A 27,017-nucleotide genomic window follows, 5' to 3' on the forward strand; every position below is an offset into this window, starting at 1 on the left:
CTATTTAGTACACTTGGTTGCCTTTTTTGTCAGTTTGCTACTATATGTGGTCTGTAGCTGGTTTCACAGATTTTAATAGTATTAGATTTAAATAGGCCCACCTCTAAAAGTAATATTAGATTTTAGCTAAATATAACCAATGTTTAAGCGTGAGTGATTTAAAGATTAGAATCTAAACTAATAAATGTTACAAAACACTTAAACTAGAATATAGGAAGGATTAAACCTTTATGTGAGGTTGTAAGGAAAAAAAAGGGGGAATTTTTGTTTCTTTTTTTTAGCAAGATTCAGAGTAATACAATCTTAACACCTTAAAAAAAAAAAAAAAAAAAAAAGAGAGAAGAAAAAAATTAACACTATTAGCCTGATCCTCAAGATCTTTCAAAGGATTAACATATTAAGACTCAACAGACAGCCTATGCACATACATACAAAAATATAATAAATTGTTATATATCTCAAGTTATACTGAGACCTTCACAAACAACCTGCAGGTAAGAAATAATTCTAATTGTGGCCTAGCATTGGTCTGTGAGAAGAAGCCAGGAACCTCTAATTCAACATTATATGTAATTTAGTAAAGTTCGAGCAATTCTTTGATGAGAGATTTCAGAAGAGCAGTCTATTTTTTACTCATATAGCGTGATGCTCTTGAAAAAAAAAAAAAAAAAAAAAAAAAAAAAAAGGGGTAAGATCTTTTGTGATGCTTGTAAATTCCTTTAACCATAAAGAACCTTTTTTCCTGACTTGTGATGATAAGCAGGGAGAATGTAGCTATTTATAATGGTTGTGTCTCTCTTGAAGATTTGACACTTTATGTCACTCTTAGCTTAGATCTTAATTTTCCCTTGCTTCCAATCTTTGTAGCTATATTTTGTAACATGAGCTGTCCCATAAACAAATCTTCTTTCTTTTCTTCTCCTCCACCCTCTATCTTTTAGCTTTGTCAGGGATAGACTTAGTTTAGGTATAAGATTCCGTAATAAACGTCTTTCCCAGTAAAGAAAATTCCTTAGAATGTATATGTTTCAGTCCAGCCTGTAATGCCCTTTAACTTTCGCTCGAGCCCTCTTTCACAGCTTCTCTATGGGCTACCAAAGATTAACCCATTAAATACAGTGATATTTATCGTGACTCTGTTTAATGTACTGTTTAGTGTACTCACCCTCCTGTGTCTCACTGTGTCTTCGGTCTGAGATTGAACCTCCGGACTTCGGTTTCGTTCTTACCCTGCCAGGAGGGGAAATTTCTATTTGAAGCGTGAGAGGTGTTTTGCAAGGCGTTAGCCCTCCTTGTCCCACCTCCTCCCGCGCAGCAACGGTGGGGGAGAAGGGGTCCGATGAGCGCTTCTGTACTGAGCCCTGGAGCAGAGCCGGCACTAGTGGGGCTCGGCCTGCCGCCCCCACGAGAGGGTCCCAAGCAAGGACAGCGCAATCCTCTGAGACGCCGACTCCTCCGGCTCCCAGGGGCTCCTCCCACGCAGCACCGGTGGGGGAGGAGGAGTGGTCGTCGATCCTTCTCCGGGCTCCTGAACGTTCCTGAGTCGGTATCCGCAGGCTTCTCAGACCATTAGGATAAGTCCACAGATTTGACACCAGGAGGGGAGAAAGTCAGCCGGGTAAGCTAGTAAAGCCGAAAGTGGAGTGTAAGGCTTGAGCAGCGAAATACTGCAGACGTTTTAAAAGTCTTTACAGGTGTACACACTTGGAGTTTTCACCTCTATTTGCATGAACAGTTTCTCTGTGGGAAGTTGAAAAAGGCTCTTTTCTGATGTTATTCCATCTTCGTTATGCAGAATTAGGTCTTAGAGATTTAGAAGGTTCCCTTCAAGACAGGGATTTTCTTTTCAGTGGGATGTAGTTTCCACTGTGAGTTCCAGCAGCGGTGAAGTTTGCCGTCCGGCTAGCAGTCCCTAACTCTGAGGGCTTGGCGCGTGGAAAACACCGCCAGGTGCTTTGGACAGGAGAACAATCGCTCAGCCACCTGTGCTAAGCTCCTCCTCCGGAACTCAGAAGAGAGCATGTGATTTTTCAGGGCATGCAATTTTAAGCAACTTTCTAATTTTCTCCTATTATCTATTTTACTTTGCTCTCTTGCTAACTTTATTTGAAAAAGAAGGGATCTAAGCTTTTTTATTGGTTTAGGATTCTGGACAGCACTTGTTTATTGGTGGATGAATTTATCCACCAATCAGCAAGAACAACCCAGGTTGTTGCTGGCATCTATACTTACATTCTTGCATTTTGAAATAAAGATACCAAGAGAATGAAGAAAATTTGATAATAGGAGTAAATTAGAAAGTTGCTTAAAATGTCGCTCTATCTGAATCACGAAAGAAAAAATTTGGGTTCAGTGTCCCTTTAAGCTGTGCACAACCATGCACTTCCTGTTGATGTTAAAATAAACAGACAATGGCCTAATCATTTTGCAAAAGGGATCAAAAGTACATTATATGTGTGCTGACAATTCTTTAAACTCAGATGTACTCAAAGAAAGAATCTCTAAAATCTCATAAAACAGATGTTTAAAATGTTCATATAAGCTAGAAAGATTGACAGACATACAAATAGATAAATAGATAGAGCTAAATAAAATTATTCCGAATTACTTCGCTCTTTAATTCTAAAAAATTAGAAAGATTCAAAGAAGTTTAGAGGTCTAGCCAAAAGAAGCCGCCAGTTGTTAATTAAAGAGAGCCTACACAGCTTGGATTAAGAAAAACTGCATTTAAAAAGTTGTATCCACAAAAAGCCTACATTTATAAAAACATGAGAACTCATGGATTGACTTTTAAAAGACCAGCATTTTATTGTATATATATATATAAAACAGCTCTAAGGTTTTAATTCATTGTTATAAGATTAAAGTGATGACAGTTGAAATGTTTTATTATTACCACATTTTTAATATAATATTCAATACATTGTCATTATTCTAATTTAATACCTACAATTAATTGTCTGAAAGTGTTTACTAATTGATAATTAACTTTAATTGGTTTCCCTTCTCCAAGCTGACTCGATAATAATGAATGCCTGTTGATTATCACTATACCTAAAGATTGCTATAGTTCTGTTTCTCTGTACTAAATATAGCAAGTTGGTTACAATTCAACGCTTTGCGAACAATTTACTTTACTTGTACTAGTAAGTCTTCTTAGTCTTTAACAGGAAGCTTGAACTAAATCAGTTGTAAAGGATGACTTTACAGTGAAGTTGCTTTTAGAAAGAAAAACAAAACACTGATGATTTTTCTATAAGATGGCTAGTTCCCACCACAACAGGGAAATGCCACAGCTTTGTAAATAGACACAATGTTGTAAAAATACAGAGGTTGCTTATTGCACCAATAAAGACAAAAAGTGAGCCACCAATCCTTTAAGTTAACTAAGTATTAATGACAATTTACATGAGTTTTCTTTCAGCATATTATGCTATTCCTATTATTGTTTACTCAGTAATACCACTGTTATTCTGTAATAGGGGCACCGCTGCAGTATTAACATTTTTTATAGCAATGGATACAAGCAATTGCTCAATAAAGCTAGGACTGAAAAAGTCATTACATTTAATCGTAAAAAATTATAGGTAGATATTTATAAAATAAAAAAATGGAAATTAAATTTGAAAGAGTTATATTCAATGTGTTTTTATGTGTGGATTTATTAAAACCCCTGATTTCTTATTTCCATTATTGGCATCGAAACATGCAATTGCCTGAGCTACCACCAAGTGTCAGTATTACTGGACTAAATTAAACGAGTAAAATGATAGTGGGTTTTGACTTTTGATGATGTAATCATGATTTTTCTCTCTCTTTTACTACCGTCTCTTGCTAATTTTTTTCTTTTGTTTTACTAAAGTTTAAGAATATTTAGTAGAAAAAAATAAGATTATCTTTAGAGCATACAGATATTATATTGATAATAGTTATTCAGTTATATTGTTAATAGACACATTACTAATTAACTTTTGAAATATATTTAAACCCCTGTTCCAGATATCACAACAAATAAAAAAGATGTCTCCACTCTGTAAACTTTATACCCCTAATTACCCCCTATATATATATATATAGCATAACTTACAAATATTCCTGTTATTTATCCAGGTTTGCAGATGATCAATTGATGTGTAAAAAATGTATCTGTCTTATAAAGTTGTTGTGTGCTTCAAGTCAAAGAAGTGCTCTCTACTGACCTGTGCATTAACATAATATTGATTGTCGCTCATTTTCAAAACCCTTAGAAACTATAATCTGTCCTATGTTGTGTAAAAACCAAACAGTAAACAGATGCAGTAGTCAGTACACATCTTAATCACAAATATGTCTATAACTATTTCATTTATTTTCACAGGGTGAATGTTTGACTTTTTATTGATTTTAATCTAATAACAATTTATTTCTGTATTTTGTATATATAATCACACCTAATGCTTTTATAGTCATGGTTTTAAATACTAAATATAGCAAGATGGAAGATAAAGATCACAAGACTTGAAATCATCAACTGTACTCTTAACATTGTTTGATTTTGACAAGTCAATTTCAGGTCAATTTCAGGTTGGGTAAATTTGTTTTTTTTGTGGCAAGCCAGCTGAATTTGTACTAGCAAGTAATTTAATTTTCTGAAAATGGTGACTTGGGACTGACTTGGGCTATGTCAACTGTTGGTGGAGGATGATGTTACAACTTACTTGCATTCTAAAAGTATTCAATTTGGATCTTTTTCTTTTTCAATTACAGCCCAAATTCCTCTTAGTGTAAAACACATCTTTATTTAAAAAATATTAAAAACATATTGAAAATAACATAATTTTTTTCGAGTGCTGGATTGACGTTGCATTACAGGCTAAAAGGCTTGCTGTACAGCTATATCGACAAGACTCGTAATGACTGCGTTGCTGTTTTAACGCCTAAATTAATTTTTTTCAGCATTAAAACACGAACAAACTACTCGTAATCTACCTAATTGTTTCTAATCAAAGCTATAGCTGTATCAAAAGTGTATTTTTAGTATGCACTGTGCACCAGCATTTTAAGCACAGCTCAGAGAACCTAAGTTGCTTATATTATCTGTTAATGATTTACGGCTAGATTAAGAGTTTTGCGTTATGAGGGGTGCGGTGCTAACTTGCCTACCGCACTGGTATTACAGATTTTCCTAAACCCGGCGTTATTAGGCAAGAAGTGAGCGTAGAGCAAAATTGAGCTCCATACCGCACTCCAATACCAGCGCTGTTTAAGTCAGCGGTGAGCTGGTTTTACGTGCTTGTGCAAGATTTCTCCATATACATCAAAAGGGAGAGCCAGCTGAATAAAAAGAATAACACCTGCAATAAAGCAGTGTAAAGCTCTGTAACACAGCCCCATTGATTCATATGGGGAAATTAAATTTATGTTTGTACCTAACACCCTAACATAAACCCCGAGTCTAAACACCCCTAACTTTACCCTTATTAACCCCTAATCTGCCGCCCCCCTACATCGCCGATACCTACATTATACTTATTAACCCCTAATCTGCCTCTCCGGACATCGCCGCCATTATAATAAACATTAACCCCTAAACCGCCGCACTCCCGCATCGCAAACACTAGTTAAAGATTATTAACCCCTAATCTGCCGCCTCTAACATTGCCGCCACCTTCCTACATTTATTATCCCCTAATCTGCCACCCCCAACGTCGCCGCAACTATACTAAATTTATTAACCCCTAAATCTAAGTCTAACCCTAACACCCCCTAACTTTAATATAATTAAAATCTAAATAAAACCTACTATTAATAACTAAATAATTCCTATTTAAAACTAAATACTTACCTGTAAAATAAACCATAAGCTAGCTACAATATAACTAATAGTTACATTGTATCTAATTTAGGTTTTATTTTTATTTCACAGCTAAGTTTGTATTTATTTTAACTAGGTAGAATAGTTACTAAATAGTCATTAACTATTTACTAACTACCTAGCTAAAATAAATACAAATTTACCTGTAAAATAAAATTTAACCTGAGTTACACTAACACCTAACCTTACACTACAATTAAATAAATTACATAAATGAAATACAGTTACCTAAATTACAATCTAATCTAATCTAATTACACCTAATCTAATAGCCCTATCAAAATAAAATTAAATAAAAACACCCCCAAAATAAAAAAACCCTAGCCTAAACTAAACTACCAATAGCCCTTAAAAGGGCCTTTTGTGGGGCATTGCCCCAAAGAAAGGATTGCCCCAAAGAAGCTCAATCCTATTAGCTGATTACATCAGCCAATAGGATTTTTTCACCTTTAATTCCGATTGGCTGATAGAATTCTATCAGCCAATCGGAATTCAAGGGACGCCATCTTGGATGACCTCACTTAAACAAACATTCATTCAGGAATTTGAAGAGGATGCTCCACGATGGATGTCTTGAAGATAGACCCGTTCTGTGCCGGATGGATGAAGATAGAAGATGCCATCTGGATGAAGACTTCTGCCCGTCTGGAGGACCACTTCTGCCGGCTTGGATGAAGACTTCTCCCGGATTCGTTGAGGACTTCTTGCCGCTTCGTTGAGGACTTCTCCTGGCTTCGTTGAGGATGGATGTCTGGTCTTCAAAACTGTAAGTGGATCTTCAGGGGTTAGTGTTAGGGTTTGGGCTAAAGAGCTAAATGCCCTTTTAAGGGCAATGCCGTTCTCAGGCCAATGGGGAGCTTAGGTTTTTTTAGTTAGGATTTTATTTGGGGGGTTGGTTGTGTGGGTGGTGGGTTTTACTGTTGGGGGGTTGTTTGCATTTTTTTACAGGTAAAAGAGATGATTGATTTGGGGCAATGCCTCGCAAAAGGCCCTTTTAAGGGCTATTGGTAGTTTAGTTTAGGCTAGTGGTTTTTTTTTTTAATGGGGGAGATTTTTTATTTTGATAGGGCCATTAGATTAGGTGTAATTAGTTTAAATATCTGATAATTTGTTTTTTATTTTGTGTCATTTAGGGTTTGTTTGTTTTTGTAATTTAGGTAATTTATTTTATTTAGGCAATTTATTTAATTGTAGTGTAAGGTTAGGTGTTAGTGTAACTCAGATTAGGTTTTACTTTACAGGTAACTTTGTATTTATTTTAGCTAGGTAGTTAGTAAATAGTTAATAACTATTTAGTAACTATTCTACCTAGTTAAAATAAATACAAACTTACCTGTAAAATAAAAATAAACCCTAAGCTAGCTACAATGTAACTATTAGTTATATTGTAGATAGCTTAGGGTTTACTTTATAGGTAAGTATTTAATTTTAAATAGGAATAATTTAGGTAATGATAGTAATTTTTATTTAGATTTATTTTAATTATATTTAAGTTAGTGGGTGTTAGGGTTAGGGTTAGACTTAAGTTTAGGGGTTAATAAATTTAGTATAGTGGTGGAGACGTTGGGGCAGCAGATTAGGGGTCAATAACTGTAGGTAGGTGATGGCGATGTTAGGGGCAGCAGATTAGGGTTTAATAATATTTAACTAGTGTTTGTGAGGCGGGAGTGTGGCAGTTTAGGGGTTAATATGTTTATTATAGTGGCGGCGATGTCCTGAGCGGCAGATTAGGGGTTATTAAGTATAATGTAGGTGTTGGCAATGTCGGGGGCGGCAGATTAGGGGTTAATAATATTTAACTAGTGTTTGCGATGCAGGAGTGTGGTGGTTTAGGGGTTAATAGGTAGTTTATGGGTGTTAGTGTACTTTTTAACACTTTAGTTATGAGTTTTATGCTACAGTTTTGTAGTGTAAAACTACTGACTTTAGAATGCGTTACGAATCTTGTGGGATAGGCTGTAATGCTCACTTTTTGGCCTCTCAGAAAAAGCTTGTAATATCGGCGCTATGGAAGTCCCATTGAAAAAAGACTTTACGCAAATTGCGTAAGTTAATTTGCGGTACGGCCAAAAAGTGTACGGTGCCCCTAAACCTGCAAGGCTCGTAATACCAGCGGTAGTGAAAAAGCAGCGTTATGAGCCTTAAAGGGACATTAAACACTAAATACATGCTAGATAGAATGATGCATTCAAAGAAAAGATTAGTCCATGACTAACATGTAGTTGTATTTTTTAAAGTTTCATTAGTTGTTTAAAAAGTGACAAAATAAGTGTAAAGTTTTAGTGTCTATAAAACACTGGGAGCTGCCATGTTGTAACTTATGTTACCTTCTCTGCTGTGGCCAATTAGAGACAGTTATAAATAGGTCACTAGAGTGTGCAGCCAATGGTTGTGCTGGATTTAACAGTGTTCTGCGCTTCCATTTCTAACAGGAACTGAAAAGCTCACAATTTCAGAATGGAATTACAGGCAAAGAGGACAAAATAAATAATGAAAGTATATTGCAGAGTTGTTTTATTATATACAATTTATCATTTTATATTACCATCTCAAAGTGTTTAATGTCCCTTTAACGCTGCTTTTTTACTCATACCGCAAAACTCGTAATCTAGCCGACAATTTGTTAATTGCTGACATGATACAAGCCCCACTGGTGCTCCAAGCAGCTGCAGTATTTAAAATGCTTGTGCCAAAGAATATCTAGCTATTCTTCACATACATGTGCAGAGAAAAATGTTAACACTAAAACAGTGCTAACTTTTACTAGAAACATTTTTACTAATACATGTATATTACAAATAAGTTTCTTTTCAAAGATGTAATTCATCTATGCATTTAAATTTTGACCAATATGTCTCTTTAAAAGCTACATAACTTTTTCAATATGCATGTCAAAATTTTCAATTAAATGAAAATATAGTCTTCACTTGCAAACAGCTTTTTAAAAATGTATCTTATAATATCTTGCAGTAGAAATAAATTGGGGTAGAGGAATACATACAGAAATATTTTACATGGGAAGCATGAAAATGGTTGTTTTAAACTGAGAGGGATATCCAGGGCTGTTGCTCATGCAATTTTTAGTATTTTTATAATTAATTATTCAGATGTATGTTTTAAGACATTCAGGACTCGAAACACAACTTTAGAGTGACATTAAACACCTCTTGCTTTTGTGTTAAAAGTAGCAGTTTTAGGCAATTTGCTGAATTTATATTAAATAAAATTGGATACAACATTTTCCCTTTGGTCTCTCTCTATGGAGTGTGGGACAGCACACATTTTAAAAAAGAAACAAACATAATTTGTTCATCATAATTTGTTTTAATATCTTTATAAATTGTTATGTAATTGCTATTGAATATCAAATCAATATGTAACATGCAAAATGAAGCCAGAACGCTATTGAATATTATCTGGTGTTTTAAACCTCTAGGTTATTGATCATTTTATGGCTGTTGAAAGACAATTACTTCCATGGTAGAAAATATGTAGAATATTTTCTTTGGAGGAAATATTTGACATTGATTTGAAAAATATTTTTTATTTTGCTTTATAATCATAAAAAACCTTCTGTATATTTGATTCAAATTTTATTGTATATGTGCATGTTGTTTTATTTTTATGTAGCTGTTTATTTATTTATGTATTTATGTGTTTGCTCTATTTCCACAGTTAAACCAACAGTTATCGATGTGGACATTTATGTCAATAGCATTGGGCCAGTGTCTTCGATAAACATGGTACGTTTTTTTTCTTTTAATACGTTTGTGTGCTGAACATCAATACTTATTTTGTATTCACGTTAAATGGAATGTGATTACACTCCTCATTGCTTCCTTAATATTGATCTCTTTCCTGAGCATTGATTTTCTCAGGTACAATAACTGTCCTTCAATATGCTTCAAATTTGTCATATATGAATGAATCAACTATTGTTTTTATGTTAGGCATTTTGGGATATTGGCTGTTTGTTTATTTTAACCAACCATTAAAGTTGCAGTAATCTTTAAATAAAAAAATAATAATAGCTAAACTAAACAGCTATTTTAACAGTGGTTTAACTGATGTTTAAACAATTTGAGCAGCACTAGAATTTAATTGTTGACTAAGGTTTAGATTTTAACTATAATTTAGGTTAAAAAACAGGTGTGTTGATCACTTTTTCTAGATCTACGCATGTTCAATAATGTGTTTCTGGGTTATCTCAAAGCTTTTGTTTGTCACACATTTTGTGCAAATCAGTCTAGAAAAACAGGAGTCCATATACTGGTGCATAAAGTTTGATCAGGTGACTTTTGTGGCCAATTACAAAATGTTTATCTTGTTTTCATATAGTGTGTTCTGAATAGGAGCAATTGACACAATTTGCATTAAATTGTTTTTCTTTTGAGCCTTTCAAGATCACAAACAAAAACCATGTGCATTCAAATGGATTATGTAGACACGCTTTTGTATTATGTGACTAAGTATAATTTAATGTTTGACACATACTTCAGTTTGAAATATGATTGTAAATTGTTTCAGTTATTATTTAAATGTTTCTTGCAGTTTTCATGGTTTAGATTGAGTCATTCATCAAGTTTTACATGAAGCCTAATGATTTAGGCACATGAATCAATTTATTTAAAGTGATGATAAACACCAAATATATTGAGTTGTATATTTCCACTCGGTATACATTAAATATTGTAACCGCAATAACAAAATATTATTTCTACTTACTTTTTAACCCCTTTTAAATGCTCACATATTGCTTGTTTGCTCCACCACTCTGAGTTTTCTCAAAGCACTAAAGTGATGTGCATAACAATTCCACCTACTCTAAAAGTCAGAGCCTCTGCGTGCTCCAAACAGGGATTACAAATAGCGCATGCACAAGGCTGTCAGTTATGTATGTCAACCAAAGATCAGCTTTCAGAGTAAAGTGATCATTATGAGCGATCCCTAAAGGTATTATGGGGACTCCCCCTGAGGGATGCCAGTATAACCTACTACAATCCTCTGTGGTACTCAATACCTGCACTGGATGGGCTCTCTACTGGATACTGCTGCAGCTGCATTAACATAGATGACATGCCTGGTAAGCCAATGGAAGTTTGCTGTGTAAGGTAAGTGCCTTTACACAGCACAGACACAGCCCAGAGGATATTTGTTGGTAATTTTATACAGGTACAGCATAACCAGGGAACTTAACCTGCTCTCCTCATGACAACATTTTTTCTCATGTCCCTCCCTAATGATTCTATCATCATTGTTAACACGTTCAGGGAAGCCCCTGAACCTGTATAGCCCTCTGGTAACTTTTGGGGTATTTTTCTGGGCACTTTTAAATTTAAGGTGTATGACCCTTTAAGAGAACTGGCATTTGGTTAGTGCAAGATGCAGTTTAGTAATGGAGGCTTTGGTTAAGCTGGGGACCAATGTTTTGACATTTTCAAATGGATTTAGAACATATGTGGCTGGGGATTGGTTGGAGTTAGGAAATAACAGATACTGTGCCCTTATGTATGTCACAATAAGTATATGTTATACCAATATTTTATAATGATTTATACTTACTGGGAAAAGTATCTCAGAGGAAGCGTTCTGTGAAACGCGCGTCAGGGGTCCAGCAGGAGCAGCTGTGTCTCACCTGGCTGTCGCTTTTAACCTGCTTGCCTAAGTTTAAATAAGAATTTGTGCCTAAAACCTTTTATAACTCATGGTGCCCACTGATATTTAGTGCTAATATTTAAAAGTAATTCAGCCCTCGGATTGTAAGGGCTTAGTTTACTTTAGATTATCTTTTGGTGGGCCCATGTTGATTAATACTTTTGGCTTATTCAGTGAATTAACATTTATCTATGACTGGGATTAAGTGTTTTTAACTTTTTTTCTCGCTACTACTGTGTGAATGTATGTTCCTAGTTTAATGAATAAAGACTTAAAGTATGAATGATATGGAACTTTTTAATATAGAGAGTAATCTTTAATCCAATTCAATATTTGGAGTTAATAATGATACTATTTTTGTGGAATTCTTTGCTATGAATCCTAATGTATTCCCTGTACAATTAGTATTTCTAGTTGTTTATTTTCAAATGGATATTATGCTTCATGTACATTTCTTTATTTTATATGAGCCTCACCCCCTCAGTCTTCCCAGCTTTTTCTCTGGGCCTTAGTAATTGGAGTTTTATTACTACAGTTTGGCCCATATTCCAAACTTATTTTCAGTGACTACTAGTCCCAAGAAGAGGTGAATACCCATACAGGAGCTGCCAGGGGGTAGTAAAGGGCTACATAATATATAGGGGCTGTAGTGTTTTTCTATACTGTGAAATAATTGAAGTGTTTGAGGGAGTGTAATCTTAGTATAGACAGCTCTCTGCCAGGTATTATCTATACTAATACTTATATACAGTGTCTTTGCATACTTTATTGATAGTGAAATCTGGAACAAAATGTCTCTGTCCCCAATGATATCTCTAATGAAGAGTCAGTTTTCTGATATATCTCAATCTACATACACTTGTTTCTTTTGCAAATATGTTCCAGTATGCCAGGTCACTACAATCTATGAGAATTATATACCTCATATTTTGCATGCATATCAGCCACAACATTCCACCTTTACTTGTAATTCAAGGGCAAACTACTGTTTTTTTTACTCCTGAATCTAAACATAATATATACAAAATAGTTGAGTGGCTGTCCCAAAACTAAGTGTAAGCATAAATCTGTGGTAAATGTGCAAAATATTTATTATGCTGATAACCTATAGATTAAGATTTGATTACATCCTATATGCAGGTGTTTTTGCAAGGACCTTTAGGCAGCTGTACACCACAGCACATTCTAATGGGATCAACAGTGGGGATTTCCATATATGGAATTTGCTATTCAGGCCATATCTTCATCAGAATGCACTCATGCACATGCACAGCAGGGTGCACAACCACATGACACCTGACTAAAGCAATGCACATTATAATGCTGAAGTTTTTACAAAGCATGTGACATTATCACCATGGAAACAAGCACGCCTTTTGGCAACAAACAAAATCAGTACCTGCTGTCACTCCTCAACCCCCCCTTATTTGAATAAGTAATTACCCTCACGTGCACACTTTCTTACATGATACCAGGTTTGGAGTAAGACACTCATAAGGGGGTTGAAGCAGGCTAAACTTGGCAATAATCCTCAGAGTCACCGAGTTTCTACTAACTCATAATTTATTTGTCTTTGAAGGGGTACATTACCTCCAGAGATGTGGGACAGCTATGGGGGCGAAATTTGCGCCCTCATATGCCAACCTATTTATGGGTTGGTTTGAGCTGTCCCACATCTATGGATGTGATGGCCCTTGGAGGACGAAGATTAAATACTATCGAAGATATATAGATGATCTTCTGATCATCTGGGAAGGAGAAGAATCGGAGGCTCAGGGGTTTGTGACTGACTTGAATAATAATACAGCAGGTATTAAGTTCACTTATGAATTTGGTCATGCCAAAATTAATTTTCTGGATGTAACATTGATGGGGATACAGGACAAAGTACTAACAAAAGTGTATAGGAAACCTATTTCCGGAAATACGCTATTACATGCGAAGAGTAGTCACCCCAAAAGAGTATTCTATTCAGTAATGAAGGGACAATTTGTACAACTTAAAAGGATATGTTCTACTCAGATAGAGTAGGATAAACAGGCCCAGGATTTAGAAGAACGACTGTGCAAGAGGGGCTACAATAGGAAAGAAATTGTGAGAATCAAAAATCTAGTTTCTTTAACAGATAGAAAGGAATTTCTGACTCTTAATAGAGATAACTATAAAAATAAAGTCTTTGAAGGTGTTACCTTTGTTACCCGCTACAGTTCACAGTATCATGAGGTTTGCAATATTATACACAAACACTTTCATATGTTGAAAGCGGATGATGAATTAATGAACATAGTAACGAAAGGTTGCAGGTACGCCTTTAAAAAGGGTTTAACAATAGGTAACATGGTAGCTCCAACTCAGTTACCTTTAAAACAAGCATCTAGCTCATCATGGCTTAGATTTAATGGGGTATATAGATGCAGTTATATATCATGCATAGCTTGTGGTCATCTACAACCAAATAAGAGGGTTTCTCAAGCACAGTAACAGAGGAGAACTTTAGGCATTATTCATGCTTGAATTGCAGAAGTATGTACGTTGTCTATATTTTGACATGCAAACTATGTGGGGTGCAATACACTGGTCTTACCACCAGGGAGGCTCGTGACAGGATCAGGGAACACATTACAAACATAAAAGCAGGCAAAATCATGACCCCTTTGGTACAACATTTTAAAAAAACTTCACAATAAAAGTGTAGCTTCTTTAGAATGGACTATTATTGAGCAAGTAAAGAGCAAGAAGAGAGGAGGTGACAGAGATAGCCTTTTAGCTAAGAGGGAGGTTTTCTGGATACATCGATTAAAAACAAGAATTCCCACAGGGCTAAATTCTGAATATGACATTATTAACTTTTGGGAATAGTCGATGTGTCCAGAGAATCCTCCTCTTTCTATTACTTTAGTAGCTTTAGAAGTTTTTGTAACTTTTTACAGCTTTTTGGTATAACTTTACAGTCCACAAGGATCTGGTGAAAAGATGTTTACATTCATGTATGCATTAATTCATGTATGTACATGCATATAAATATTCAAAATAAGTGAACATATAGAAAGGAGTTTAAATAAACGAAGGGAGCCCATGGTTTATGTAATATATAAATGTGAAATATAATAAGGAAATGTAACATAGTGGTACTTACCATTCTATATATTTATGTTACTTATATTTTCATTTTTGAATTTGAATAAAGCTCAGCTAAATAGAGCAAATGTCATAGCACCTTTTGAATGTTCACCAAAAATGTATAAAGCAGAATGTTATTTGTAAATTTTAAAAAGTGTTCTCACAGCTAAAAGCTTTGTGTATAAACTAAGAACAATTGCTAAGTTAATCACAGTTTTGTTGCCAATTATAGTTTTACGCCCAAGGTAATGTTTTTATCCAATCACGAGCAAGCACAGGTGTATATCAAGGTATTGGTGATTGTGAACTGTAGCTACGACTACGGCCACAAGGGCTGAAACGCGTCAGCAATAGTTCATGGAGTGTAATTCTATGGCACATGTTGTCACACAGTATATGCTTTGTTAAGGAACCATTTGCCTAAATAAAGCCGCTATTTTTAAGTGCAAACTGTCTCCGGTGCCACTTATTACACATTGTCACTGATAAACTTGGCAATACTAAAGTGTAAGTAATTTTGCAGATTTTTGGAAATTTTCTGCACACACTGTTTTACCTCAGTTGACCCTTTTATAATATGCACATAACTCAATTTTTTTATGTCACTTAATTCATGAATATTTTCATGGACCATGTACATTGTGTATTTACTTTCTAAATATACACAGTTTCTGCTTATTCTGGATATGGATTTACAAGTATCTAATGTATGTGTACTTTTTGATCTATATTTGCTGCTCATTTAGTCTGTAAGGCTACATGGCAATATATATATTTATTTATATATATATATATATATATATATATATATATATATATATATATATATATATATGTATATATATATATATATATATATATATATACTCCTATCTCATGTTGCCTTTATAAAGGGATTTGGATGATAGAATAATAAAATTATCCCAGTACCTGTGTAACCTCAAGTTCAAGAGATTTTACCCCAATCAGTTAATTATCAAAATAGATTTACAGTCCTGTTCTGGATTTAACATCCATAAGCATGTTGGTCAGGGTTCCCACTTGTATAATGAGATTATTCTTCTCTCTTTTTTACCCTTCATCCAAAGGGTCAGTTTATGGCTGGTATAGACCTCTAGGATTCTTAGATGTGCATCCCTATACACAGTGATTACTTTCAGTGAGTCAGTTTTTCACCTGTGCTGGATGAAATCTTGACAGTGCTCACAATCAGGACATTTCAGTTGCTACTTATCTGAATGACACACTAGTTTAAGGATATGTCTCTGTCTTCATTCAAGAGAATATTGATGTACCTCAAAGGCTCATAATATACTGGTATGGGTAGCATTTACAGGAATCATATTAGACTCAATCCTTATGCACCAGTTTCCAGACGGAACTTCACAATGTAGGATTAAGAGGTTGTGAATCTTCCTACCATGAACTACTTTCCATCAGTAGCTTAGTGCAGGGTAACAGTGGGTCTTACAGTAGCTGCTTCAGACACAGTTTATTTTGTCCCAATTTCTCTTGTGACCCCTTTAATAGCTTGTTACCTCAGTAGTCAAATTATTTCAATTTAAACAAGTTTACCAATCAACATTATGGAAATTCAAACAATCTTTGGGCTATCAACCCCGGCCAGTATTGAGGGAGGAAAAGTTTATTAGTCTCCAGTCGGACAACATCTCAGTATTCATGATTTATCAATTGCTAATATCAGCAGTCCGCTGGCCATACAGGAAGTTTCTAAAATTATGTCTTAGGCAGAAATTACTCAATGCTCCCTATTGGCAATTCACATACCAAGTGTGAACAATTGGGAGGTTTATCATCTCAGCAATCAGTCAATCCATGAGAGTTGTATCTCCATTAGGATATTTCTGATCGCTCTTAGTTCATAAAGGACCTACAGGTTATAGATCTGATGACCTCTCATTTAAATCACATGCTTCCAAGCTATTGTGTAAGATCAAAGATTACAAAGGCTCTCCAATTTGACACCTTGGTGTGTCCATGGTACTTTCATCTAGCATACCTATTTCCAAAAATCATACTTGAACCATACAGAAGTCAACGTCAGTAATATTAATTGCTCCAGCCTGATTCCATAGGAACAAACAGAAGGAGTAGGTTGGCGCTTACCAAATCCAGCGATCTGTGCTATCAGGTAGCATTTTCTTCAGTGTAGGCACTTGTCCTCCGTCCAGTCGTAACTCCTGGAGCCCAGATCAACGCGCCTAAGCTTCCGGCACACTCTGCAAACAGTGAGAACCCAATGTAGGTCCGGGCTAACAGGAGAGAAAACTCCAAATCGAACAGCTGCCTCCAAAACGATAAACATCCAAAGGATAAGGTGCAAGAAAACCAGCCAATATGATAAAAAGCAGAGTCTTTATTTGGGTACAAATAAAATCAAATATAGAGCCAAAGCTCCATAAGCAGAAGGTAAGGGCTACAGCTTATCAGACTGCAGTCTGATAAGCTGTAGCCCTTACCTTCTGCTAATGGAGCTTTTGGTACTTTCATCTAGCATACCTATTTCCAAAAATCATACTTGAACCATACAGAAGTCCACGTCAGTAATATTAATTGTTCCAGCCTGATTCCATAGGAACAAACGGAAGGAGTAGGTTGGCGCTTACCAAATCCAGCGATCCGTGCTATCAGGTAGCATTTTCTTCATCGTAGGCACTTGTCCTCCGTCCGGTCATAACTCCTGGAGCCCAGATTAACGCGCCTAAGCTTCCGGCGTGCTCTGCAAACAGTGAGAACCCAATGTAGGTCCGGGCTAACAGGAGAGATAACTCCAAATCGAACAGCTGCCTCCAAAACGATAAATATCCAAAGGATAAGGTGCAAGAAAACTAGCCAATATGATAAAAAGCAGAGTCTTTATTTGGGTACAAATAAAATCAAATATAGAGCCAAAGCTCCATAAGCAGAAGGTAAGGGCTACAGCTTATCAGACTACAGTCTGATAAGCTGTAGCCCTTACCTTCTGCTAATGGAGCTTTGGCTCTATATTTCATTAATGTAGTATTTCTTATCTAATATGATAGTAGCACCCCCCTTATCAGCTGCCCGCACTAAGATGTCTTTCTCTTTTTCTTTAAGGGTTTTTAACGCCTGACTCTCATCTGCAGTGAGATTCTTGAATTTCTTATTCTTCTTATTCCCTTCCTTGAGAATTTTTTCTTGTAAAAGTTGCCAATCTTGACCAACCATCTTGACAAAGGTCTCAATTCTATTATCGCTATAAGTGGGGACAAAGTTAGATTTCTTTCTGAGTCCCATATCTTTAGCATTGAAACCTCTGCCAATATTTTGGTCACATCATGCTTTAGTAGTAGAAATGTCCCCTTTATGAAACATAACTTGTAATCTTAAAGACCTGAAAAACATTTGAAGATTTTTTTTCAATTTAAAAAATGTCCACATTGGTGTTAGGGGAAAAGGACAGTCCTTTATTTAACAGTTTGTACTCACTGTCCGTTAGTTCCTTAGAGGAGATATTCAGAACCGTTTGTTCCGTTGGTTTCCTCTGCCCCTCTTGAATGTGCTCCATGTGTCCCGGATGCCTGCTGTGGTGTTTATGTTTTCTACTGCCTTTGTGTTGCTTTTGTCACTGGACAAAAAAGCTGGAGATGCCTTGCCTGCTGACGAGTCAATGGAAGTCTGGCTGACTTCATCATTGTGTTCCGTAGTCTCGCGTGGTCCCCCTCTGTTGCATATGTTATCTATGGTTACGCTGGCCTCTAATTGATCCTCCACACTCTGGAAACATGCCTCTCCATCTATAGACCCTTCCACTGAGGTAATCCTGTTCATCCCTGTTAATTGATCAGCCTATATAGTGTGAACATGGACTAAGACATTTTATATGCACGATTAAAGCCAGAGGGGCCGAAACGTCGCAATTTTGATGTGAAAATAAAGGTATAAATACTTTTTAAGTCTGTCTGGTGCTGTGGACTTTTTGGATATTAGTTTTTAGACTTAGAGGTTTCACAGATTTGGTTATTGAATCTTTGATTCAGGCCAGAAAGCCTATAACACAAAGGTTTTATCACTGCATTTTGAAGTAATTTTTTTTTTTTTAAATTGGTGTTCTTCCAGGAGGTTTCTTGGTATTTCTTTAAGATTCCTAGACTCCTTAATTTTTTTTATAAAATGGCTTTTAAGGGTTTGCCCACAAATTTCTAAAAGGCAAATTTCTGCTTTTTCTGTTCTTTTTTATAGTAAGTTGGCTTACGACCTGAGGTTCAGTCTTTTTTCCAAGTGTTAGAATTTGTGAATCCTATTTTTCCACCCTGGAATCTGAATCTAATTTTTTCTGCATTCAACGTTCTTTGTTTGAACCAATGCATTCCATTAGTATCTACTTTTTCGTTTCATCCTATTGACTGATTTGAATTTAAAGAATCAAATCAGCAAATAGGAATGCAAGGGTACCCCTATATAAAAGGGGTACCTTGCAATCAATCTTCAGTGTGCAGCTGGAGATCGCATGAAGAGGGAGCTCTGTGTCACTGGGCTAAAGAAGAGGACTGATGTCACCGCCACCATTACTGATGACCTTGCCACCAGGATGAAGATAGAAGATGGTCCGTGGCCAGGATTAAGATGGACCCAAGATGGATGAATATGGAGCGCTGCTGGGATGAAGATGGAGCGCCGCCCATCATTATTGGTGAGTACAAATTTTGGGGTTAGAGTTATTTTTTATTTTTTTGGGGGGTGTTTTTTTTTAAGATTAGATTTTTATATTTTTTTATGGGCAGAAAAAGGGCAATGCCCATCCAAATGTCCTTTTTCTGGGAATGGGAAGCTTAGGTTTTTTTTATTTCGTTTTTTTTTTATTTTGGGGTTTGGGGATGGGGGTTGTAATGTTAGAGGTTAATTGTTTTATTTAATGCAAAAGAGCTGTTAACTTTAGGGCAATGCCCTACAAAGGCCCTTTAAAGGGCTATTGGTATTGTATTTGTAGAATAGGTTTTTTTTAATTTATGTGTTTTTTTGTGTAAATGTTAGTTTTTTTAAATTATTTTTTGTAAAGGCTTGTTGTTTTTTTTTGGTAATATTAGGTTTTTTTATTTTATGTAATGTTCATTTTTTAAGTAATGTTAAATTTTTTTAGGGTAAGCTTAGATTTAAATTTTATTTTACAGGTAAGTTTTTATTTTTTTAAGGTAATTAGAATAGTTTTAATTTAATTTATGGGTATTTTAATTGGGGTTAAGTTAGGGGGTGTTAGGTTAGTGGGTTTAGTTATTAGTTTATTACTATGCGTTGTGTGGGGATTGCATTTTAAGGGTTAATCATTTATTTAGATAGTTTGCGATGTGGGGGGATGGCGGTTTAGGAGTTGATAGTGTAGTTTATGGGTGTAAGTGTACTTAGTAATGTATTTTTGTTGTGTTTTGTGAAACCTTTTAGTTTAACAGAGCTCTTAGATCGTGGTATGAAATAATGCGGAAGGGACTATTGCTGTAGGGCAATGGCGATTTTTCCTGACTTTTAATATCAGCGAAAGAAAAATGGATCACAAAATCACTGTTGGGCTAGTGCAAAATTCATTGCGCATCACTTGTAATCTTGTCTTAAGTGTATTCAGGTCTTCTACAAGAGCAGTTGTAGCAATGCATTTTTTTTTTAAATTACGCATCTTTGGAGCAGATTTGCAAAGCTGCAACATATCTTCACTGCATTCTTTTTTCAGAGTTTATTGCTTTCAGGTTTTGCTTTTTTGCAAGCAGCTTTTGGCAGGAAAGTCCTTCAGGCCACAGTGTCAGCTATACAAGAACTGCCAGAAAAAATTGTCCCACTCTTTCTGTAACATAGACCATCTGTTTGGGTATTAATCTCATATGTTATGGAGAACTGTGGACCAACATCAATTTACAAAAGAAAACAAACTTTATGCTTACTTAATAAAGTATTTTCTTTTGGAATGATGATGGTCCACAGGTCCTACCCATTTCAGTGTTGGGCGACAATACTTATGACACCTCTATAGATCCTGCTTTGTCTTTCCTACCTACCTAAACTAAAAGAGAGATGGGAGGTGGAAGGGATTTTAAGCTCTGTTATGGGTCCTTGACCTCCTCCTAGTGGTGGGAAATATATCCTATATGTTATGGAGGACTGTGGACCATCATCATTCCGAAAGAAAATAATTTTTCAGGTAAGTATAAATTATGTTTTATTTATATATATATATATATATATATATATATATATATATATATATATATATATATATATATAAGCAGTAATAGAAGAAATGTTCAATCCTACATTCAATATACACACAAATCCGTCCAAAGATAGTCTTATCATGAATCAACTCCTTGTGGTGATTGCCCTTAGAACTTCATGCATGAGGCTAACAGTGAAAAAAATATATACACACAGTCTTATAAATTGCCTTGTCAAATTCAGAGCGTAGTCACAGGTGTGGGTAAGTGTCAGTGTGGGTCTCAAACACAAATCTTCATTTTAGTGTTGCTTACTTATGCAAGAAACCGCTATGCGGCTATACCCACTTACCGACCTCACCGAATTCTTCCTCTGTGTGTGATTATTTTATTCACGGCAGTGTGTAGTCTTGCATCCACATCAAAGCAGTCCTCTGCACTTCTGTAAAGCCGTGAATGCGTGTGTGACATACCACGTGTACGTGCTCATCCAATGAGATTGGAGAGATTCCGGGACCTATCCTCGGTTAGCGGTGAGCCTCAAGGGAGAAGCCTAGCTGTCCACGCCAAGCAGGGGTATGAATGGAGCACCGAAATCCGCTAATGCACTTTTGCTGACCTGATAAATAAACGTTTCCACATGCCCAAAGTTCACAGCAAAAAAGTGCAAAATAGCGGTAAAAACAGAAACTTTATTCAAGTGTAAATACACTCATTAAAACATGGGGGTACCATAAAAAAAACACATATAAAAGACAAAAATCAAACATGAGAACAAAAAGCTGACATGTTTCGGCACACAGCCGTAATCATATGTTATTTATTTAATAACTTGTATAGAGTGTTCTGTACAGTATGGTGGTTTAACTTCTAATGATGCCAACACAAGAATCAGGAATCATCTGTCCACAATCAGTTCAGGTACAGCGACAACCCCTCTTGTAGGGGTCCTAGTAGGACAAATACAGGTGTTAGAAATTATATTAATTAGGGTTCCATTCCATTTAGGTTTACAAGAGCCAGGTTCCTGATATTGCTAAAGTGTAAGGGGAGAACACACTAAATACTTGCGAAGAAGCTGTTTTTGCTGATATTTTTTTCTGTTATTTAATACTGCATGCAAATATCCTGTATTTTCTGGTTGTATTCTAATAAAGAGACTGAGAAATAATTATATATGGTCATTACCATACCATTGGCCTAAGACTTTTGCACAGTACTGTGTGTATGTATGCATATATGTATGTATGTGTGTGTGTGTGTGTATATATATATATATATATATATATATATACATACATGTAAAGTGTACACACACACATATATGTAACACTTTATTTAAATGTATTTTTTTATGTGTTTGGGGCACATTTTTTTTAACCCTTACACTTTTCGCTAGGGGGCATATTTATAAATGTGCAAGCGGACATGATCTGATATAGCGGATCATGTCCGCTACACATCGATAAATGCCGACAGCATACGCTTCTTGTGAACTGCTGGTGCAATACTGCCTCTTGCAGATACGCGGGCAATTGGCCACTAGCAGGGGGTGTCAATCAATCCGATCGTATTTGATCGGCTTTATTTCTGTCTGCTGTCTCAGAACAGGTGGACAGGTTATGGAGCAGCAGAAACATGGGGCATCAAGCTCCGTACTTAGCTTGAAAAATATGCCCATAAGTCTTCACTTGCGCTAAACCAAAATTTTTTTTTTTTTAACATGATTGCAATATTGATTATAATATCCTGTGTGCCACGTGTAATCTATCCCTATTATAGTAAACACCACATAATTAAATAATTTTATATTTATCCCATTTATGTTAAAACCAAAGTAATAGTTCACCTTGGTGTGCTGGGGATACTTGAAACAATTGCATTTGTCTATCATAATCTTGAAATCTTAAAGAACAGAGAATGCTCTAAAATTGTGATGTGGGGTTGTCATAAAATGAGTATTTTACTTGCATCACAAGTTTGCTAAAGCCATGCCAGGCATGGAATCATTAATATGGCATTGCAGTTTAGCCTGTGCATAAGAAACATTTTACTATGTTAAAGGGAGATTTCATGTGGATGTGCATTTAATTTGATCATTTATATTGAATATTGTTTTATTAAGCCTCCATATTCATGTAATAGTATAATCAAAATAACGCATATTAACACATAATCATTGATATCATAATTTTCTTACAAAAGTATGCTTTCCTGACAAATGATTACGATACTGATCTCTTTCAAATTGAAATAAGTGTTTATATTGATTGTATATTATCCAAAGCAGTTTTTAAAAATATAGAGGCAATAACTTGATCAGAGCAGTGATGAATGTATTTATGTGACTCAAATCATGAATACTCAATAACTGTTAAAACACACTTATAAGCTAATGTATAGGGACCTTGATTCACTTTTGTAAGGCAGAAAGAGAGATAAACATAGTGAATTTGTTTTAATGCATTATTAGAAACAACTTAGTGTTAGGGCTGATATGGTATTTTACGTTGCAGGACAAAAACAACCATTTTTTTATTGAAATAAATGATTGTGGTTTAAAGCATATTGTTAATGCTTGAAATGAGAAAGGTGCATAATAAAGCAGCAGTGCAATGTTTTGTGTATGCATAATCTTTACTGTGATATTTTATGTTTATTATGAGTAGCAGTAAGAAATCTTAGATATTCACAGATATCCATCTTTTTGTTAGCAAAATGTTGAATGTTTTTCATTAAATCTCCACATTAAAACAAACAATACTGGTATTGAAAAACATGGTAATATTCTGTAAAAGTAAACAATTATTGCTCAGAGTTAATGAAGAAGCCTATGCAAACCTTGTTTTCAGTTATCTCATGTCAGAGGAACAGTTGACATTTTACAGAACAACATTTTAATTAAAAATTCAATTAACGAGTCCCTATTCCTCATGATCAAAGTTTGAGTTTTAAAGGTACAGCAATATCTTATGCTAATAATAAGCAGCCCATCTTATACACTGAAAACAAGAATGGTGATGAACAAACATGATCTATGAAATCTATCAGATACACAAAGTAGGAATTCAGCAATACGCTTCCTTTTAATATTAAAATAATTTTAACATAAAGATTAAGGAAACAAATAAAATAATATGTAACATCGTACAGATAACCTTTTGATTAATCTGATAATGCTATACTCCTGATACTTAAAGGAACAGTAAAGTCAAAATAAAATGTTCATGATTCAGATTGAGAATACAATTTTAAACAGCTTTCCCATTTACTTCTATTATCAAATTTGCTTTCTTCTTTTGGTATCCTTTGTTGAAGAGTACATCTAGGTAGGCTGATAGGAACTGAGGAGCATGCATGTGTCTTTAATAGTCTATGGAAGCAGTGTTTGCAACATTGTATAAAGCAATGTTAGAAGTAGTAGCAAATATGGCTAGACATTTGCCAATCCTGAACTACTTTAGGATTATTCTTTAAGAAATAACACCAAGAGAACTAAGCAAAATTGATAATAGAAGTAAATTGGAAAGTTGTTAAAAATGCCATGATCTTTCAAATTATTATTATTATTATTTATTTATAAAGTGCCAGCAGATTCTGCAGCGCTGTCCATGGGAACAAAAATAAAAGTACAATGGTTAAAATTATTATATAAGACAAAATGTAACAAACAAATACAGGGGGAATTGAGGGCCCTATTCCTTTTGGAACTTACAATCTAGATGTAAGTTTAATTTTGACTTTACTCTCCCTTTAATGTGTAGTAAGAAAACATTTTTTCCATTTGAAAGCTGTAGCATAATAATGACATGTTGCATTGTAATGTTACATTTATGTACTGAAATACATGGGAATTTAAAACTTATTATTATTGAATACTAAAGCTAAAAATTAAGTATCAGTATCAGGTTGATCTAAAATATTGTGCTGTCTGGGTCCAAGAATGAATTAACACGCATCCATTTTGCTTGTCCTCTACAATCTTAACCCAACCATAGTCAGTCTCAAAGATTAAAATTAAGCAGATTGAAATATCACACAAGAGCATAAAGATACCCAGCTGCTGGACCACAAATGGGTCCTTTTTTCTTATTCTCTCCTTGTGTGCCACCCCTTTAAAATGCCACCTGGGTCCCATGGTTCTATGGCGTTCAAGAGGAGGCAGCACATACACAGAAATATTCCAGCATTTAGACATGATTAGGAGCCTGGGAAGGGCTTGGCATTTTGTCTTCATTATAATGTTATTGACCCTGATGCACTAAAGTTGAAAGAGGCTGGATATTGTTTTCAAGATAGAGAGTCAGCATTTATTATTAGAAATTATTGTATCAACTTATCTTTAACAATAGATATTTTTGCGGTTTTACAAAATAAACTTTGAACCAAGTAAGCTTTGCTCAGTTACTACCAATTCTGCCTGTGGACCACCAGCTATGATCCAAAACCATTCAGTCCCACTCTTTTGTTGCACTCTATCTGACCTCAGGCTGCCATGATGTTGATCACCGGCCTCTTGGTTCCAGATTTAATAAAAATAAGTCTGCGAAACATTTTAAAAGTGTTTAATGGGATTGAATAATAATAATGTTAGTACATAACAATATTGATGTTTTAAGCTATATTATATATAATATTGAAATATTGTATACATGTAGAAATGTTAAAAGGTTAGTGTCTCCTGTGCTCCTGCATTAGAAATAACTAAGTGAGCAACTCAAAGCCTTTCGGTGAGTATGTGAGATTTAAAGCGCTTAGGATGAAAGACCTACCTCTGTCGCTCAAATATAAGGGTGTTCTAGCTCACCCTAATAGTATGAAACATTAACCAGAATATTGAAGCACCTAAGAGGAGGTATACAACAATGCCTGCTTTATTAAACAATTTCCACAAAGATATATACCTATTTGTACAACAGTGATGTATATATCTAATTAATACATAATCTACTAAAAAACTTTCATGTTGTTAAAAACCGTGTATGTCATAAACTGATGATTGACCAACTTGCAGCATACAAATATGTCAAGCAAACAATCCCCAAATGGGTTGATGTAAAATATACTAGGTGCACCTAGAATATAAAAAAGAAATATAAAAATAGAAATGGGGGAAAGAAATGAAGTTAAAAAATAAAAAATAAAAATAACAATTAAAATTAAAAATAAGAACACTTTAAAATTAGCACATACAGAACATTGTCTTATTGTGCACCTGTGGATCCAAGTGGTTCAGTTCCAAATCTAGTTATCTGGTGTGGTCTAGTGTAATCCAATAGTTCCAGTTAAGTGCTATACAGTCCCGTGTTCTTGATATGATGATATGTGAAAGAATGATGCACAAAGTGAAATATAAAAATATAAAAATGTAAAAATCTTTAGAAAAATTGTGATGTGGTGCACTATCAAAAATTAAAAATATGACAAATATATATAATGAAATATATATATATATATATATATATATATATATATATATATTAGTGTATAAAACTTGTGTCTTTAAAGACAACTCAAAGCCTTTCTCAACTGAGAACATTTAATGACCTCCACCTGGTCAACAAATAGACATAAATATTACATAAGATGAGATGTGTTCCAAGAAATAGATATGGTATGTATATTTTAATAAATGGTATTTATACCATGAAACAAAAATATACATATATAAGCGTGCATTCTTTACATATTAAATAGACAAAGAAAAAAAAGTCAATGCTATAGCATAAAATTCAGCATATAAAACATTAAAATAGGGAGAGAAAAAAACACGTTATAAACATGAGATCAGTAATGGAAAAAAGGTCTAAAAAACTTTGGTCAGCAGACCCTAAGATGTCCATCAAGGAGTCTTTAAAGATTGTAAATTTTAAGCTTGTGCTCCATCAATCAGCTTAGAAATGCCCTTAACTTCACAGAATGTCAGATTTCACTGGCAAAAGCTTCAAACCAGAAGTAGAAGTAAGGGTTACCTTAAAATCCTCAGGGTGCAGAGGTTGCTGTATGATAGTCCTCATCAGCTGTCCCTGTAGCCTTTGATTCTTCAGGGTGCAGAGGTTGCTGTATGAAAATCCTCTCCAACTTTCCCGGTAGCCTTTGAACAGGTTCTTTTACCTTAAAAGGTAGCATGTCTTTTTTTCCTTGTTGAGATATATGGTGTATGGCAACGCGTTTCAGTTGTAAAAATCCAAGACTTTCTCTAACTT

At 35.0% G+C, this 27,017-nt stretch overlaps 1 protein-coding gene across 2 annotated transcripts in view; it reads left to right on the plus strand.

Moving 5' to 3' along the window:
- Positions 1–27,017, plus strand: part of GABRG3 (gamma-aminobutyric acid type A receptor subunit gamma3) — a 1,437,912-nt gene that overhangs the window by 127,146 nt on the left and 1,283,749 nt on the right. For both annotated transcript variants that reach the window (XM_053707720.1, XM_053707721.1), the window contains exon 3: positions 9,530–9,597. In XM_053707720.1, coding sequence (XP_053563695.1) covers positions 9,530–9,597 — 68 coding nt within the window. The remainder of the gene's footprint in view (positions 1–9,529; positions 9,598–27,017) is intronic.

This window comes from Bombina bombina, chromosome 3 (genome assembly GCF_027579735.1).
Source record: "Bombina bombina isolate aBomBom1 chromosome 3, aBomBom1.pri, whole genome shotgun sequence".
NCBI lineage: Eukaryota > Metazoa > Chordata > Amphibia > Anura > Bombinatoridae > Bombina > Bombina bombina.